General features: G+C 38.6%; 1 protein-coding gene across 5 annotated transcripts in view; it reads right to left on the bottom strand.

Annotated features, from left to right (window-relative positions):
* The window catches only part of SMC1B (structural maintenance of chromosomes 1B), an 82,636-nt gene that overhangs the window by 63,129 nt on the left and 1,217 nt on the right, over positions 1-18,290 (bottom strand). For 3 of the 5 annotated variants that reach the window (XM_006063279.3, XM_044940756.1, XM_044940758.1), the window contains exons 2-7: positions 10,119-10,307; positions 8,944-9,056; positions 8,651-8,854; positions 5,815-6,053; positions 3,896-4,154; positions 2,751-2,891 (exon numbers count right to left, since the gene is read on the bottom strand). In XM_006063279.3, the coding sequence (XP_006063341.1) occupies positions 2,751-2,891; positions 3,896-4,154; positions 5,815-6,053; positions 8,651-8,854; positions 8,944-9,056; positions 10,119-10,307 (1,145 nt within the window). The remainder of the gene's footprint in view (positions 1-2,750; positions 2,892-3,895; positions 4,155-5,814; positions 6,054-8,650; positions 8,855-8,943; positions 9,057-10,118; positions 10,308-18,290) is intronic. The other 2 variants (XM_044940757.1, XM_025282691.2) reach the window with 2 other exon arrangements.

Below are 18,290 nucleotides of genomic sequence, written 5' to 3'. Positions count from 1 at the left end.
CAGAATTTTCCACAGTTTTTTGTAATCCACACAGCCAAAGGCTTTGGCATAGTCAATAAATAATCTTACTCCTTTACTAAGTGATCTAGAACCAGGAGTTGCCACAAAGCAAGTCACAATAAATTTAAGAAAACTAAAACCATATCAAGCATGTGTTCTGACCACAACCGAGACTAGAAATCAAACAGAAGGAAAAAACTGCCAGAAAACAAATATGTGGAGACTAAACAATTATTATTAAACAACCAATGGCTCACTGAAGAAATCAAAGTAGAAATTTTTTAAAACACCTAGAGACAAAATACAATGATCCAAAACCTATGGAATGTGCAAAAGTAGTCCTAAGAGGGAAACTTATAGTGATTTAAGCTGAGGTCGGAGAAGGCAATGGCACCCCACTCCAGTACTCTTGCCTGGAAAATCCCATGGACAGAGGAGCCTGGTAGGCTGCAGTTCATGGGGTCGCAAAGAGTTGGACATGACTGAGCGACTTCACTTTCACTTTCACACATTGGAGAAAGAAATGGCAACCCACTTCAGTGTTCTTGCCTGGAGAATCCCAGGGACGGCAGAGCCTGGTACACTGCTGTCTGTGGGGTCGCACAGAGTTGGACACAACTGAAGCGACTTAGCAGCAGCAGCAGCAGCAGCTCTGAATAGGAGAGGTTTGCAAACACTATATATGCTAAGCGGTTAACATCCAAAATGTACAAAGAACTCATACAACTCAACATAAAAACAAGAAGTAATTAAAAAATGGGCAGGTTATCTGAATAGACATTTTTCCAAGGAAGACATACAGATAGCAGGTGCATGAAAAGATGCTCAATATCATCAGAGAAATGCAAGTCAAAATCACAATGAGATATCATCTCACCCCTGTCAGAATGGCTGTTATCAAGAAGACAAGTATTGGCAAGGATATGGAGAAAAGTGAACTTTCATGCTCTACTGGTGGGAACGTAAATTGGTGCAGCTACTATGGAAAACAGTATGGAGATTCCTCACAAAATAAAAATAGAACTATCATGTGACCCAGCAATACCAATCCTAGATATTTTTGTGAAGAAAAAAAGTAATTAGAAAAGATATGCACTCCCATGTTCACTGCAGTATTATTTACAATAGTCAAGATAAGGAAGCAACCTAAATGTCTATCAATAGATGAATGGATAAAGATGTGGTATATTATATATACAATGGAATATTACTCAGCCACAAAAAAGGCAGACAAAAAGACCAAAAAAAGACATTGTACAAATGAAGAAATCAAAGTTCAAAGAAGTGAAATGATTTAGCTATATCAACACAGTCAGTGACAGGAAAAGACTGGATGGAAGCCAAGTCTCTCTTACTCTAAGGCAGAATAGTATAATGCCATCTTGATGGTTACCTCTCATGGTTACCTCCTCTTGGGCTATGTCCTTAGTATTTCCAAATGACCTTTCACTTATGCTGTTTTTTTTTCCCTTTAGTTATACTCCTCCTAACCTCAATGGAAGAACAGACAACAGCATCTGCCTGTGCCTATCATTATGTTGTTGTTCAGTTGCTAAGTCATGTCTGACTCTTTGTGACCCCGTGGACTGCAGCACACCAGGCTTCCTTGTCCTTCACTATCTCCCAGAGTTTGCTCAAACTCCTGTCCATTGAGTCAGTGACGCCATCCGACCATCTTATGTTTTGTCGCCCCCTTCTACTCCTCCCCTCAGTCTTTTCCAGCATCAGGGTTTTTTCCAATGGGAAAGGTCTTCACATCAGGTAGCCAAAGTAGTGGAGCTTCAGCATCAGTCCTTCTAATGAATATTTAGGGTTGATTTCCTTTAGGATTGGCTGGTTTGATCTCCTCGCTGTCCAAGGGACTCTCAAGAGTCTTCTTCAGCACCACAGTTCGATAGCATCAATTCTTTGGAACTCAGCCTTCTTTATGGTCCAAATTTCACATCTGTACGTGACTACTGGAAAAACCATAGCTTTGACTATATGGACCTTTGCTAGTAAAGTGATGTCTCTGCTTTTTAATACACTGTCTAGGTTTGTCATAGCTTTCCTTCCAAGGAGTAAGCATCTTTTAATTTCAAGGCTGCAGTCACCATCCACAGTGATTTTGGAGCCCAAGAAAATAAAATCTGCCACGGTTTCCACTTTTCCCCTTCTATTTGCCATGAAGTGATGGGACTGGATGCTATGATCTTAGTTTTTTGAATGCTGAGTTTTAAGCCAGCTTTTTCATTCTCTTCTTTCACCTTTGTCAAAAAGCTCGTTAGTTCCTCTTTGCTTTCTGCCTATCATTATACAAGTATGCATAAAATGCTTACTGACTATATGAAGGAAGACACTATTTTTATATGTTATTTTTATCAGTTTCTTTACACTTTTATTTTACTTATTTGGCTGTGCTCAGTCTTCACTGAGGCACGTGGGTTTCTCTCTTAAATTTGGTGCATGGGCTTAGTTGCCTCATGGCATGTGGGATCTTAGTTCCTCAACCAGGGATTGAACCTACATCCCCTACACTGGAAGGCAGAGTCTTAACCACTGGACCACCAGGGAAGTCCTTACACTGTCTATATCTTAGACTATGAAAGAGCACCTAAATAATGCTAAGCAGTCTAACAGGTAATCCAGAAAATTTAATTAATTCCTTATATCTGATGTAAAGCCATTTATATACTGAAAAACAAATATAAAAAGGGAATAAAATTTCATGAAAAATAATTCTAAATCATTTATTGCACAAACCAAGGTACCTGAACTTCTCCATGTCTCCTCTTTTCAAATGCCCATCTTTCTTCATCAGACCTCTGTTCCCACTGCAGCTTTTCCAACTGTTGGGTCATTATAGCCACTTTCTTTCTTACCTGTTCCTTAAGTTCTTTATATTGAACCAGCTGTATAAAAAGCATTTAAACATTGATAATTCATTTAAAGAAGTGTGAGAGGAAATTCTTTCTATGATATTCTTTACTAGCAGATAATTAAACTTATCAAAAATGTTTTATATGAATTATATCATAATTAGCCATCTTCTCCAGCTAAGATAGCATGAACACAAAATGAACATCTTATTTTAAACTGTTTAGATAGATCAACAAGGTATTCAAAACCAACTCTATAAGGTCTCTATAAGAAATTCTGTAAGAGAAAGCACATTAAAACTCATTAATGGTCCAGAAGTAAGAGGAGTTCAGAGAAAATTATGTATTTTTATATCTATACAGTCACAATTATTTTAGCATATATATTATGAAATAAAGTTATCATAAAATTAATGAAAGAAATAAATAATAGAAATTTAGTTGAAAGAATGTTTGAAAACTCTGGATTATAAATTTCTGGATATCTATTATTGACTTATATCTTATATACTAAATTGGATATTCATTAATCACTTAACATTTTAAACAATCTTAACCAATTTCCCTCCTGTCAATTAAGTGAACATGTCTCTTCAAAGCCATATACAATCTGACTTTTAAGTTTTTAAAATATTCATGAGGAAAAAATAATTACCTTAAGAATGTATGAATATAATTATGTTTTTAAGGTAATTATTTTTTCCTCATGAATGTTAATTACCTTAAAAACATATGAATATAATTCCATAAAATGAACCACGTAATCTTGCTGAAGTATTTTCTATGACTTTAGTTAACTCACAAATGTTACGATGTCACCTACTTTTATAAAGGAAAAATAGCCTAGTGTAAAAATTAAATTTAGGTTCTCCATATAGGCTGAAAAATTATAGGCTGAAAAATCGAAATCCCTATAATTTAAATTCTGCGGCAATCTCTTAAAATAATCAGAAAGAGAAGTCATCCTTTAAATTCTAATCAAAAGGAGAAGCTGAAACAGTAGAAACAAATGATTTCCCACATGCCAACTTTTTCACCTGACCAGCTTCTAGTTCAATCTCTCGCCCTTTATGTAACATTTCTTCCTCAATCTGCTTTTCAAAACTTCTCCATGCACCATCTAAATCAGCCAGCTCTGTCTCTAAGGCTTTTATGTCATCTTCCTGTTTAGAACATTGTTTTTCACTGTCCTTTATTGATTTTTTAGCCATATCTAATTTCTTGAGGTGGTGAGAAGTGTTTTCTTTAGCTTTAATGTATTGAGGCCTCTTCTGATTTAACAGTGCTTCAAGAGATCTAAAAAGAAAAATAAACTTTGCTTTAAAGGAAAATCTTATATAAAAGCAAGAAGCTCTTCTGATCAAATTATACATTTAAAAAGAAATGCTAAATAGTGACTTTCAGAGACTGTAAGCAGATCGGTAGTTGCCAGGTAAGAGGAAAAATCAAATAGGTGAAGCACTGGGGAATTTTTAAAGAGTGATAAACTACTCTGTATGATTCTGCAGTGATGGACACATAACATCATGCATTTGTCAAAACCTAAAGAAATTTACAGCTCCAAGAGTAAACATTAATGTACACATTTTAAAAAAATTCACTTAGAAGGCGAGGGATCCCAGATAAAATATAGAAAGTTACAGAAGAATCTAATTGTAGTACAAATGTATGAAACCACCTTACTGAAGAGGGTAAGGGGAAACGTGTTAACCTAAATAATGCTGGAAATGACCAGAGTCCATAAAATAAAAAGCAAAAATAATTATACACAAGCCTTGTACTCTAGTTGATAAATTTGCTTCCCACAAGGACATGGTTTAATAATTCTGGTACTGCCATACATGATTACTGGAATTGAACAATTAAGCAAATGAGTATCATGTGGGACTTCCCTTGTAGTCCAGTGGTTAAGACTCCATGCTCCCACTGCAGGAGGGACAGGTTCAATCCCTGGTCAGGGAATTAAGATTCCAAATGCTATGTGGCACAGCCAAAAAGCCCCCCAAAAACCATCAATAATGATGGCAGGCTGATACTATATTAGATAGGTGATTTAATAATATAACATATATATTTTTTAAATTTATGGTAGAGTCTATTTATTTACTGGCCACACCATGTGGTTTGTGGGATTTTAGTTCCCCAACCAGAGTTTGAACCCCAGCCCTCAGCAACAAGAACAGAGAGTCCTAACCACCAGACTACCAGGGAATTCCCTGTATATGATACGTTGACATTCCTGACGTACTATGATAATAATGGCATTTTACCTCTGTGGTCTTCTTCCCCAAAACCCATAAACTTGTCTAATTATGAGAAAAGTAACAGAGAAATACTAATTGAGATACAGTCTCAAAAAGCTTCACCAATGCTTCTTAAAACTGTAAAGGATACCAATAACAAGGTTTAAGTCTGAAACTGTCACAACCAAGAGGACCTTAAGAAGACATGATGACTAAATATAATATGGTATACTGGATCAGAAAAAGAACATTAAGTCAAACGTTAAAAAATGAATCAAGTATGGAATTTAGTTAATAGTAATGAATAAATATGGGTTAATTAATTCTGACAAGTGTAGCACACTAATAATGTAAAATGCTATTTGTTGTTCAGTAGCTAAGTTGTGTCTGACTCTTTGAGACCTCATGGACTGCAGCACACCAGGCTTCCCTGTCCTTCACTATCTCTGGGAGTTTGCTCAAACTCATTTCCATTGAGTCGGTGATGCCATCCAACCATCTCATCCTCTGTAGCCCCCTCCTCCTCCTGCTATAAGTGAGAGAAATTTAGTGTGGGGAATATGGGAACTCTCTATACTATCTTTATAATTTTTTTGTATATCTAAAAGTATTCCAAAGTAAAAAATCTATTTAAAAAATCAATTTTCAAAGCATCACTTAATATTTCTATCAGTCTAAATAAAATCCAACTGTTAATGATTTTGAAAACTCACTTTAATTCTTTTTGTGTTTGTTGTAGTTGTCTGCTCAACATTCCATGTTCCTTTTTCTTGGCTTTAACTATGCTTTCATGATGAGAAAGAGACTCTCTTGTGACACTCAAATTCTTATTCACACGCTCTAACTCAGTGTATAAAAAATTAATTTTTTTCTCATTGTGATACAGTCGGAAAAGCTGCAGTTGTATCTTGTTAATTTTCAGTTCTTCAAGGAGATTCTGGTAACGGTCTGCCTACAACAGTGAAGTTCAACAACAGTTAAGAGGGAGTATATTTTACACTGATCTTTCATAAACTCAACTAGAGTACTAATAAATGATCTCTAATGAATTTTCATTTATGTCATTAACAAATGATATTCTTGCCCAAAGTACCATTATTTGGATAAGGCTTCTGCATATACTTCTATAATAAACCAGTAAAGGATTTTATATTCATGCACACAGTGGTATGGTGGTAAGAACCATTTGTTAGTCACTCAGTCATGTCCAACTCTTTACAACCCCATGGACTATAGCCCACCAGGCTCCTCTGTCCATGGGATTCTCCAAGCAAGAATAATGGAGTGGGTTGCCATTTCCTTTTCCAAAAGAACTATCTGGGGCACCCACTAACTGAGTCCTGTCCCACTTCTGTCTTGACCTCAGAAGTTTGGCAAGCAAGTCTGACACCAGCTTCCCCATTTGTAAACTAAAGGAAGTAGTATCACTTTTAAAGTTTCTAGCCTTTTTCACTTCAAAGATTCCAGGTAAAATTTCTTCTATAGAATGTAATTTTTTCTATGAATAGAACAAATAGGACTGTTAAAGTTCTAAATTATATGTGAGATGGGAGAATTTCCTGAGTATTTGTACCATTGAAAGTGAAAGTGAAGTCGCTCAGTCGTGTCCGACTCTTTGTGACCCCATGGACTGTAGCCTACCAGGCTCCTCCCTCCATGGGATTCTCCAGGCAAGAGTACTGGAGTGGGTTGCCATTTCCTTCTCCAGGGGATCTTCCTGACCCAGCGATCGAACCCTGGTCTTCCGCAGTCCAGGCAGGCACTTTAACCTCTGAGCCACCGGGGAAGCCCAATTGTACCATTAGTAAAGAAAAAAGGAATGTTCTACCTTAAGAAGAAAGCTCTTAATCAATGAAATATTCCAAGTAACAGGTAAACAGCAATCTGCCAGGATGTTGTTAAAAATAATCATGAAGTTGGACTATTCTAACTATCCTTATAATGTTTAAAGTTATGCAATTCTACTCTGCTATAAGCTGTTTTAGTATATTACAAATACTATAGTTTGACTTGCACTTACACCACCATCCCTTTCCACTGACAAAACCAAGAACACACACACTTATAAAAATCTGAAGCAGAGAAATATCACTAATAAGGAACACGTCTACCTTTCATTTATTTTTTCAAATATTTATTAACTGGCTATTGTGTGCCAAGCCCTCTTCTATGTGCTGTAAAATATGGTAGGGAATAAGGTAGAAACAGTCTCTGCTCTTCTTAGATTACAACCAAGTTATCCTAGTGGGGCAAGGAGGGAAGCAGAGTCAGAGAATAAATAAGCAATAAATAATACACAAGATAATTCCATACAGCAAAATATGCTTCAAAAGAAACAAAATAGGGTAATGCAATAGAACCAGGGAAGGGATGTTAATTTAGATTGGGAGAGTGGACAGCAAATGTCTGCCTGAGAAAATGGCTTCTTTATGAAAACTTGAACGAGAGTATTAGCCATGTAAAAATCAAGCACACAATTATCTAGGCAGAGGAAACAGCAAAAGCTCTAGGACACAAGGGAACGTGGTATTTTCAATAAATGATAAAGGTCAATGTGGCTGAAGAGTAGAGGAAGTTAAAGTTTCAGAGGTGAACAAGAGGCAGATCAGCAGGCTGGGAAGGGAGACTAGATTCTTAGTGCAGTGGAAAGCACTGCTTCAGAAGAGGTTTTATGCAAAACAATGACAAAATCTGCTTTGCATTTGATAAAAGAATACTCTAAAGGCAAACAATAATCAACAGTTTACAAGGCGCTATACCAGGCACTGTGAAGGGCACCAAGAGGTACCACAGAACAGCATTTACAAAGTGTGACCACGGTCTCCTAGAGTTCCCCAACATCCTTTCATGGAGCCCCTGAAATCAAAACTATTTTCCTAATAATACTCAGATTTCATTTGTCTTTTTCACTGTGTTGACATTTGCACCAATGGTGTAAGAGCCAAAGGAGGGTAAAGCTCCTAGGTCTTAGCACAGGTTCAACACAGAAACAGGTATGAGAATTCACCAGTTTTCTATTAAGTCAGATATTCATGAAATTATACAAGGTAAAACAATACCACCCTTCTAATTATGTGGTTTTATAAAACTCAGTTTATTTTTCATAAAAATATGCTACTTATGTTAACATGCAATGAGTTTATTATTGTTATTTTTACAAAAATAAATCATCAAAATATAATTTTTAAATGTCTCAGTTTTAATTTCAAATACAATAGACATTGATAGATAACTCTTTGGGGTCCTCAATAATTTTTAAAGTATAAAAGCATAAGATCCAAAAATCTGAGGCCCTCTGCCATATGAGATATAAATCCCTCAAGTTTAATTTTAGTTGGGAAAATCAGACACATTTGCAGCTCAAGTTGTCCTGCCTATTTCGGAGACAGAAACCCAAACTGGAAAATATACCAAAAAGTTTATCTTTGATGAATAATGGGCTTTATTTAAGTTATTAAAAGAATTATTTTAGTAACCCCAAACCAATACTTACAATTCTAACATAGGTTTTGTATGCAACACTTAATTGGTTACCTCATGACATCTTACCTCTTCTTTCTCTAATTTTGCTTGTTTGCGCTCTGCAGCTACATTTTTTTTCTTATTAAAATTAAATTGTGCATCTTCTTCGGCTTTCTGTAACTTTCTTTTCTTTTCCTCATATTCTCCTATAAGCTCTCCTGAACTGCTGATTTCCTCAAAAAACTGGGTTCTTTCTTTGGGTTTTTTCATTGAAATTGACTCCACAGTTCCCTTTCAAAAATAGTTAAGCACACCAACATATAAAATATAGTGATACATTTTCAAAATCATGAATAAAATAAAATACTATTGCTACTTACCTGAAAAACTAAACAGTTCCGTGCTTTGACTATTATGCCTATCTTTTCCAGCTCTGTGATATAAGCAGAACGACTCATAGGATTATCATTAAAACGATATTCTGAGCATCCTCCTAAAATGAAAGAATAAATGCTGTTATGGGAAGTATAAATACCAGATATGTATCAACAACTATTGAAATGGCCAGTTATGGCAGTAATATACATGTTAAAAAATGCATTTAATCAATCAACAAATGCTGAGTGTCTACTACATGCCAAGTAGTATTCTACAGTAGTGAACATAACAGACAAAAGTCTGATCTCAAGCTTATATCCTAGTGATGGAGGCAGACAAAAATGAGATAGGTAAGTAAAATAAATATCATGTAGGAAAGTGTTAAGTGCTGAGTAAAATGGAGGTAGGAAAGGGGTATGGAAGTCTCTGTGTAGGAGAGAGAGGCATTACTATTTTAAATAGGATCGTTTCATGGTCTAAATGTTTGTGTCTCCACTGAATTCATGTGATGAAATCCTAAACCCAAAAGTGATGGTGTTAGAGGGTGAGGCCTTTAGGAGGCGCCTAGATTATGAGAGTGGAGCCCTCATAAATAGTATCAGGCTGCTTGTGCAATAAAAGGCCTACAAGGCTCCCAAGTCCCATCCACAAATGGTAAGTCTGCAACCGGAAGAGAGCTTTCATCCAACCATGCTGGTACCCTCATCTAGGACTTTTAAAAAACAACCAAGAGGCATCTATTTACAGAAGCCCAGTAAAATCCTAGCATAAATAGAAATATATATGTATGTATGTAACTCTGAATCTTATTTACTCAGGAAATACAAGGATTTGTGAATAAATCCTAACAAAATAAAAAGTCAAATATTTCATGCAATTTGCTTTTTGGTGGTAGGAAAAACTTTCTATACAAACCAAAAATATGCATTTATAGTTACTTCATCACTACGAAAACTAGATAAAGATACATAAAGAATCTCAGGAATAACTTTTATTGTATCACCACCTTTGAGGTAAACTCCCTCTTTCATTTTTAAACTAATAACCAGGGAGAAAAACCGCTATCTGACAGTAGGGGAATCTGAATAAATATGTCTGCTTAAAGAAAAGTCCAGTGGAGAATCAAATAGGTTCTGTTATTTGCTTCTGATATCTGCTATCCCAAGGAAAAAAATACCTCGTATAGTCCTTGCAAATGTCTTCTCTTCTCCACTTTCTTCCAAATATACAATTTTCACACTTGCAGAAGAAGAAACAGGTTTTCCAATGTGTGCTCCATGAATGAGTTCTTGAATATTTTTCACTCTTAAATTAGCTATTTTTTCTCCCATTACAAAACTAAGTGCATCCATTACATTAGATTTCCCTGGGGAAGGAAAGACAGGAAATAAGTTATTTACTTTTAATGATAAAAAGTCTTGCCCAGTGCCAAAGGAACCAGGCTACTAAGGAAAGTGAAATACAACCGATGCGCTCGTGCTAAGCCACTCACTCTCAGGAAGTGAACCAGTGCCCCTTGCAGTGGAAGCAGCATGGAGTCCTAACCCTTGGACCGCCAGGGAAGTCCCTCCACCACTTTCTGTTAAGAATGTATCACTGTGCCTAAACTGTATCAACAATATGATCTAGGCTGAACACTTGCTTTCTTTCTCGGAGTCTGGAATTTGGGGGAATGGAGGTGCTTATGTGACCATTCCCTAATATAAATCCTCAGAGTTGAGTCTTTAATGAGTTTTTGGTTAACAACATCTCATATATGTGTCACAACTAGTTGCTGGAAGAATTAAGCCTGTCCTGTCAGACTTCACTGGGGGAGGATTCATGGAACCTTACAACTGGTTTCCTAGAGCTCCTCATGTGCCTTTTCCCTTTGTGGAGGTTTCTTTGTTTCCTTTCACTGTTATGAGTAACCATCCTGGGTACAACTACATGCTGAGTCCTATAAGTCCTCCCAGTGAATCACCAAACCTGGGGGTATCTTGGTGACTCCCAACTCAAATGGAAAACTGTTCTGCAACCATGAGCACATAGTACAGAACAACTTCCAAGGTGCGGCGTCATTTCAACTACAACTGTCTTTGTTTAATGTTTTTCCTTTTTCACATTCATTCCCTCATATCCACAAGCAATTTAAATTTCTAGTGCCAAAAGCAGAAAGAGTAACATAGAAGAATATTGCAAATCACTGGAAATATGGCTGAGTTTAGAAGTTCACTGTCTTTTTCAAAAGAACTAGAAGTGGTTAAAAATGCTGCAAATATATTTAGCTAAGTTTCAGTTAACTAACAGGTATGAAACATGGCTTTTTGAGGGGTTAATCGATAATCTGCAGATTGAAAGCTATTATAAGATGGTTACATATAGAGAAAGTGAAAGTCTTTCAGTCAAGTCTGACTCTGCAACCTTGTGGACTATTCAGTCCACAGAATTCTCCAGGCCAGAATACTGAAGGGGTAGCCTTTCCCATCTCCAGGGGATCTTCCCAACCGAGGGATCAAACTCAGGTCTCCCACATTGCAGGTGGATTCTTTACCATCTGAGCCACAAGGGAAGTCCAAGAATACTGGAGTGGGTAGCCTATTCCTTCTCCAGGGGATCTTTCCCACCCAGGAATTGAACAGGGGTTTCCTGCATTGCAGGTGGATTCTTTACCACCTGAGCATATGTAGGTTACATATATAGAACATTAACTGAAGTTATTAAGTCTGATGATAACAGAATTAAACAAAAATTAGTGTTATCAATCCTTATTTAAAATCTGCCTAAAATAAATACCTCCCCACCCACATCCAAGGTAAGGAGAAGCGGCTGCACTCCACTGGAGCAGCCATGAAGAGAGACCTCAGGTCGAAGGTAAGAGAAACCCAAGTAAGATGGTAGGCACTGAGAGAGGGCATCAGAGGGCATAGAGATGGAAACCACAATCACAGACAGCTAGCCAATCTGATCACATGGACCACAGCTTGTCTAATTCAATGAAATTAAGCCATGCCGTGTGGGGACACCCAAGATGGGCGGGTCACGGTGGAGAGGTGTGACAGAATGTGGTCCACTGGAGAAGGGAATGGCAAACCACTTCAGTATTCTTGCCTTGAGAACCCCATGAACAGTATGAAAAGGCAAAAAGATAGGACACTGAAAGATGAAATCCCCAGGTCAGTAGGTATCCAATATGCTACTGGACATCAGTGGAGAAATAACTCCAGAAAGAATGAAGGGAAGGAACCAAAGCAAAAACAATACCCGGTTGTGGATGTGACTGGAGATAGAAGCAAGGTCTGATGCTGTAAAGAGCAATATTGCATAGGAACCTGGAATGTTACGTCCATGAATCAAGGCAAATTGGAAGTGGTCAAATAAGAGATGGCAAGAGTGAACGTCGACATTCGAGCAATCAGCAAACTAAGATGGACTGGAATGGGTGAATTTAACTCAGATGACCATTATATCTACTACTGTGGGCAGGAATCCCTCAGAAGAAATGGAGTAGCCATCATAGTCAACAAAAGAGTCCAAAATGCAGTACTTGGATGCAATCCCAAAAACGACAGAATGATGTCTCTTCCTTTCCAAGGCAAACCATTCAATATCACAGTAATCCAAGTCTATGCCCCAACCAGTAACGCTGAAGAAGCTGAAGTTGAACAGTTCCATGAAGACCTACAAGACCTTTTAGGACTAACACCCAAAAAAGATGTCCTTTTCATCATAGGGGACTGGAATACAAAAGCAGGAAGTCAAGAAACACCTGGAGTAACGGCAAATTTGGCCTTGGAGTACAGAATGAAGCAGGGCAAAGGCTAACAGATTCCTGCCAAGAGAACACACCGGTCATAGCAAACATCCTCTTCCAACAACACAAGAGAAGACTCTACACATGGACATCACCAGATGGTCAACATTGAAATCAAACTGATTATATTCTTTGCAGCCAAAGATGGAGAAGCTCTATACAGTCAGCAAAAACAAGACTGGGAGCTGACTGTGGCTCAGATCATGAACTCCTTATTGCCAAATTCAGACTTAAATTGAAGAAAGTAGGGAAAACCACTAGACCATTCAGGTATGACCTAAATTAAATCCCTTATGATTATACAGTGGAAGTGAGAAATAGATTTAAGGGACTAGATCTGAAAGACAGAGTGCCTGATGAACTATGGATTAAGGTTCGTGACATTGTACAGGAGACAGGGATCAAGACCATCCCCATGGAAAAGAAATGTAAAAAAGCAAAATAGCTGTCTGAGGAGGTCTTACAAATAGCTGTGAGAAGTAGAGAAACCAAAAGCAAAGGAGAAAAGGAAAGATATACCCATCTGAATGCAGAGTTCCAAAGAATAGCAAGGAGAGATAAGGAAGCCTTCCTTAGTGATCACTGCAAAGAAACAGAGGAAAACAACAGAATGGGAAAGACTAGAGATCTCTTCAAGAAAATCAGAGATACCAAGGGAACATTTCATGCAAAGATAGGCTCGATAAAGGACAGAAATGGTATGGACTTAACAGAAGCAGAAGATATTAAGAAGAGGTGGCAAGAATACACAGAACAACTGTACAAAAAAGATCTTCATGACCCAGATAATCACGATGGTGTGATCACTCACCTAGAGCCAGACATCCTGGAATGTGAAGTCAAGTGGGCCTTAGAAAGCATCACTACGAACAAAGCTAGTGGAGGTGATGGAATTTCAGTTGAGCTCTTTCAAATCCTAAAAGATGATGCTGTGAAAGTGATGCACTCAATATGCAAGCCAATTTGGAAAACTCAGCAGTGGCCACAGGACTAGAAAAGGTCAGTTTTCATTCCGATCCCAAAGAAAGGCAATGCCAAAGAATGCTCAAACTACCGCACAATTACACTCATCTCACAAGCTAGTAAGTAATGCTCAAAATTCTCCAAGCCAGACTTCAGCAATACGTGAACCATGAACTTCCAGATGTTCAAGCTGGGTTTGGAAAAGGCAGAGGAACCAGATATCAAATAGCCAACATCCACTGGACCATTAAAAAAGCAAGAGAGTGCCAGAAAAACACCTATTTCTGCTTTATTGACTATGCCAAAGCCTTTGACTGTGTGGATCACAATAAACTGTGGAAAATTCTGAAAGAGATGTGAGAAACCTGTATCCAGGTCAGGAAGCAAGTTAGAACTAGACATGGAACAACAGACTTGTTCCAAATAGGAAAAGGAGTACGTCAAGGCTGTATATTGTCATCCTACTTACTTAACTTCTTTCTATGCAGAGTACATCATGAGAAACACTGGGCTGGATGAAGCACAAGCTGGAAACACTGCCAGGAGAAATAGCAATAACCTCAGATATGTAGATGACACCACCCTTATGGCAGAAAGCAAAGAACTAAAGAGCCTCTTGATGAAAGTGAAAGAGGAGAGTGAAAAAATTGGCTTAAAACTCAACATTCAGAAAACTAAGATCATGGCATCCGGTCCCATCACTTCATGGCAAATAGGTGGGGCAACAATGGAAACAGTGGCTGACTTTATTTTGGGGGGCTCCAAAATCACTGCAGAGAGTGAGTGCAGCCATGAAATTAAAAGATGCTTACTCCTTGGAAGAAAAGTTATGACCAACCTAGACAGCACATTAAAAAGCAGAGACATTACTTTGTCAACAAAGGTCTATCTAGTCAAGGCTATGGTTTTTCCAGTAGTCACGTAAAGATGTGAGAGTTGGACTATAAAGAAAGCTGAGCACTGAAGAACTGATGCTTTTTAAGTGTGGTGTTGGAGAAGACTCTTGAGGGTCCCTTGGATTTCAAGGAGATCCAACCAGTCCATCCTAAAGGAGATCAGTCCTGGGTGTTCATTGGAAGGACTGATGTTGAAGCTGAAATTCCAATACTTTGGCCACCTGATGTGAAGAGCTGACTGATTTGAAAAGACCCTGATCCTGGGAAAGATTGAGGGCGGGAGGAGAAGGGGACGACAGAGGATGAGATGGTTGGATGGCATCACCGACTCAATGGACATGAGTTTGGGTAAACTCAGAGAGTTGGTGATGGACAGGGTGGGCTGGTGTGCTGCAGTTCACGGGGTCGCTAAGAGTCGGACATGACTAAGCAATTAAACTTAACTTAATCCAAACTCATTTATTACATTAATTCTTTTGTGTCCTAGGTCATAAGGATACAGTAAATGAACGAGATAACAACCTTGTCTAATGAATGTTATAATCTACTAAGAGGTCAAACTATAAACAAACAGGAATTATATATTATAGTAAGTACTGGTGAGGAAACAAACTGAAGGATGAAACAGAAGGTAACTGGGAGAGGTAACTTCTGATAGGATCAAGAAACATTTATTAAGTAGGGACTTCCCTGGTAGGTCATTTAGTAAAGAATCTGCCTGCAATACAGGAGACCACCTATTGACAAAAATGAATGAATGAACGAACCAACCAAGTTAAGCTTTGTAACGGTCAGAGCAGGAACCTCTGCTATAAATAACTCAAAATCAACATCAGGAAAATAATTCTGGAAGAGTAATATTTTAGACTATCATCACTTGATGATGAACCAAGTATTCAAAGATATAAAAATTACAATATCACTCTCCCATCTCAAAACCCCAATTTTTGCACTCATCTGCCCTCTTACCACGGAGAAGGCAATGGCACCCCACTCCAGTACTCTTGCCTGGAAAATCCCATGGATGGAGGAGCCTGGTGGGCTACAGTCCATGGGGTCACTAAGAGTCGGACACAAATGAGCAACTTCACTTTCACTCTTCGCTTTCATGCATTGGAGAAGGAAATGGCAACCCACTCCAGTGTTCTTGCCTTGAGAATCCCAGGGACAGGGAAGCCTGGTTGGGCTGCTGTCTATGGGGTCGCACAGAGTCGGACACGATTGAAGCAACTTAGCAGCAGCAGCAGCAGCAGCCCTCTTACCAACAGCTGCTAAAGTCCCTTCTGATTTCAACTCTGCATCTCTCTTCCATTCTTCTCCTTCCTTACCATTCTTTTACTTTTTCAACCCCTCCTTACTTTGAGAAGACTCTTAGCTGGACTCAACATTCACTCTCTTGCCTCTTCAAATTCATTCCTTCATTCTATAAACATTTATGGAACACCTATTAATCAGGCATTCTCCTAATTACTGAGGCTAAAAAGAAACAGTATGTAGGATTTTCCCCTAAGGTGCTTACAGTGAGGAATATTATCAATTTTTATTGAACCTCATTTCATAAATAAAAAACCAGATGCTCAAACAATCATATTTTGGGCTTAGGTGTCTAATTCCAAAATCTATACTCTTCCCACTAAAAGCAGGAAACTATAACTTACTACAATAAGTTCTAAGCTAAAATGAATACACAAAGAACTACGAAACACTTAAGAGCAGCACTAATTACTGGAGACTCTGAGTAGGCTTTGCAGGAGACACTTCTGGGCTAAATTTTAAAGAGGAAGTAGAAGTTGGGGAAGCGATGCTGAAGGTAAACATAACCGTTACAGAAAAAGAGAACAGCTTGATCACTGGTACAACCGGGAAAGCAAGGTACCACTCTATTAGGAATGGACTTCCCAGGTGGCACTAGTGGTAAAGAACCCGCCTGCCAATGCAGGAGACATAAGAAATTCTGGTTTGATCCCTGGGTTAGGAAGATCCCCCATGGCTATCCACTCCAGTATTCTTGCCTGGAGAATCCCATGGACAGAGGAGCCTGGCGGGTTACAGTCCATAGGATTGCAGAGAGTCAGACAGATTGAAGCAACTTAGCACATTATAGTAAGAAGAGGGTAAGTACTGATACAGAGAGTCCCTTGGACTACAAGATCCAACCAGTCCATCCTAAAGGAAATCAGTCCTGAATATTCATTGGAAGGACTGATGCTGAAGCTGAAACACCAATACTTTGGCCTCCTGATGCCAAAGAGCTGACTCATTTGAAAAGACCCTGATGCTGGGAAAGACTGAAGACAGGAGGAGAAGGGGACGACAGAGGATGAGATGGTTTGATGGCATCACCAACTCAATGGGCATGAGTTTGAGCAAGCTCCGGAGTTGGTGATGGACAGGGAAGCATGGCGTGCTGCAGTCCATGGGGTCACAAAGAGTAGGACACAACTGAGAAACTGAACAGAACTGAACTGAATATACAGAGATGGAACAAAGCTTGCAAGGTCGGGAATGAAAAGAGAGAAACTAAACTTGATGCTGAAGATTACAGGAAGCTACAAAGGATTTCAGGAATAGTAGTGACTTTTTCAGATATGTTTTAGAAAGATTTCTAAGACAACCCACCAGAAAAATGGGCAAAGAACATAAAAGGGCAACTCAGAGAATCAGTTCAGTTCAGTTCAACTCAGAGAATGAGAAATACAAAAGGTCCTTAACCATATGAAAATACACTTGAGCTCAGTTCAAGTGTATTGAGTGGAGTTCAAGACTTTGTACAAACACTCATTCCAAGTATCACACCATTGGAAATGCAAAACGGAATTGAGCAACCCTTCACATAATCATCAGTTAAAAGGTGAAAATCACCTGGTGGTGGGCTCAGTAACTTCCTGATAAATGAGTGGAGTCAGGATAACAATGCAGGAGTGATTACAGTAATCATTTTTTCAGTGTTTTCTGATAAAGGGAAAATGAGTAAATACATTACAGAGAAGAGGCAAGGAAATCAAATGTGTGAATACATCTAAGCTCAGGTATTCTTTCACATGGGCTCCCCTGGTGGTCAGACAGTAACGTATCCGCCTGGAATGCGGGAGACCTGGGCTCAATCTCTGGGTCGGGAAGATCCCCTGGAGGAGGGCATAGCAATCTACTCCAGTTTCTTGCCTGGAGAATCCCCATGGACAGAGGAGCCTGGTGGGCTACAGTCCACGGGGTCGCAAAGAGGCGGACTGAGTAACTAAGCACATTCTTTAACATATACTAAGTGCAAAAGAAAACCTTAAACAACAGCCGTTTTTAAAAGGCAACAGAAATTTTACAACACTTCCACAATAATTATATTCCAGATTTGGTGTGCCCAGAAAGCACACATTTAAGTCTCCTATTCATATCTGTCATATAAATTAATTTACTGAGTCAACAGGTCTCTTTCAATTCAAAAAAGGTTTCTGAGCTAAGAAAGGAAATCTGGACTGAGAAAGCCAAATTGGAGTCTCCAGATTTGGGAAAAATCTCAAGGTCACTATTGTTTTAGAGCTTACTCCCACCTGCTTTGGGTCATTAACCCACTCTTTCTAATCATGGAGCCAAGGTGAACCTGGCCAGGCCCCAATTCCAGTCCAGACTCTGCCACTTACTGGGCAATCTTGGAAAGTCATCTGGAACCTCTGAACCTCAGTTTCCTCCACTGTAAAATGGG

Source organism: Bubalus bubalis, chromosome 4 (genome assembly GCF_019923935.1).
Source record: "Bubalus bubalis isolate 160015118507 breed Murrah chromosome 4, NDDB_SH_1, whole genome shotgun sequence".
Lineage (NCBI taxonomy): Eukaryota > Metazoa > Chordata > Mammalia > Artiodactyla > Bovidae > Bubalus > Bubalus bubalis.
Note: the sequence above shows the minus strand (reverse complement) of the source record. Positions and strands in the feature narration are given on the sequence as shown.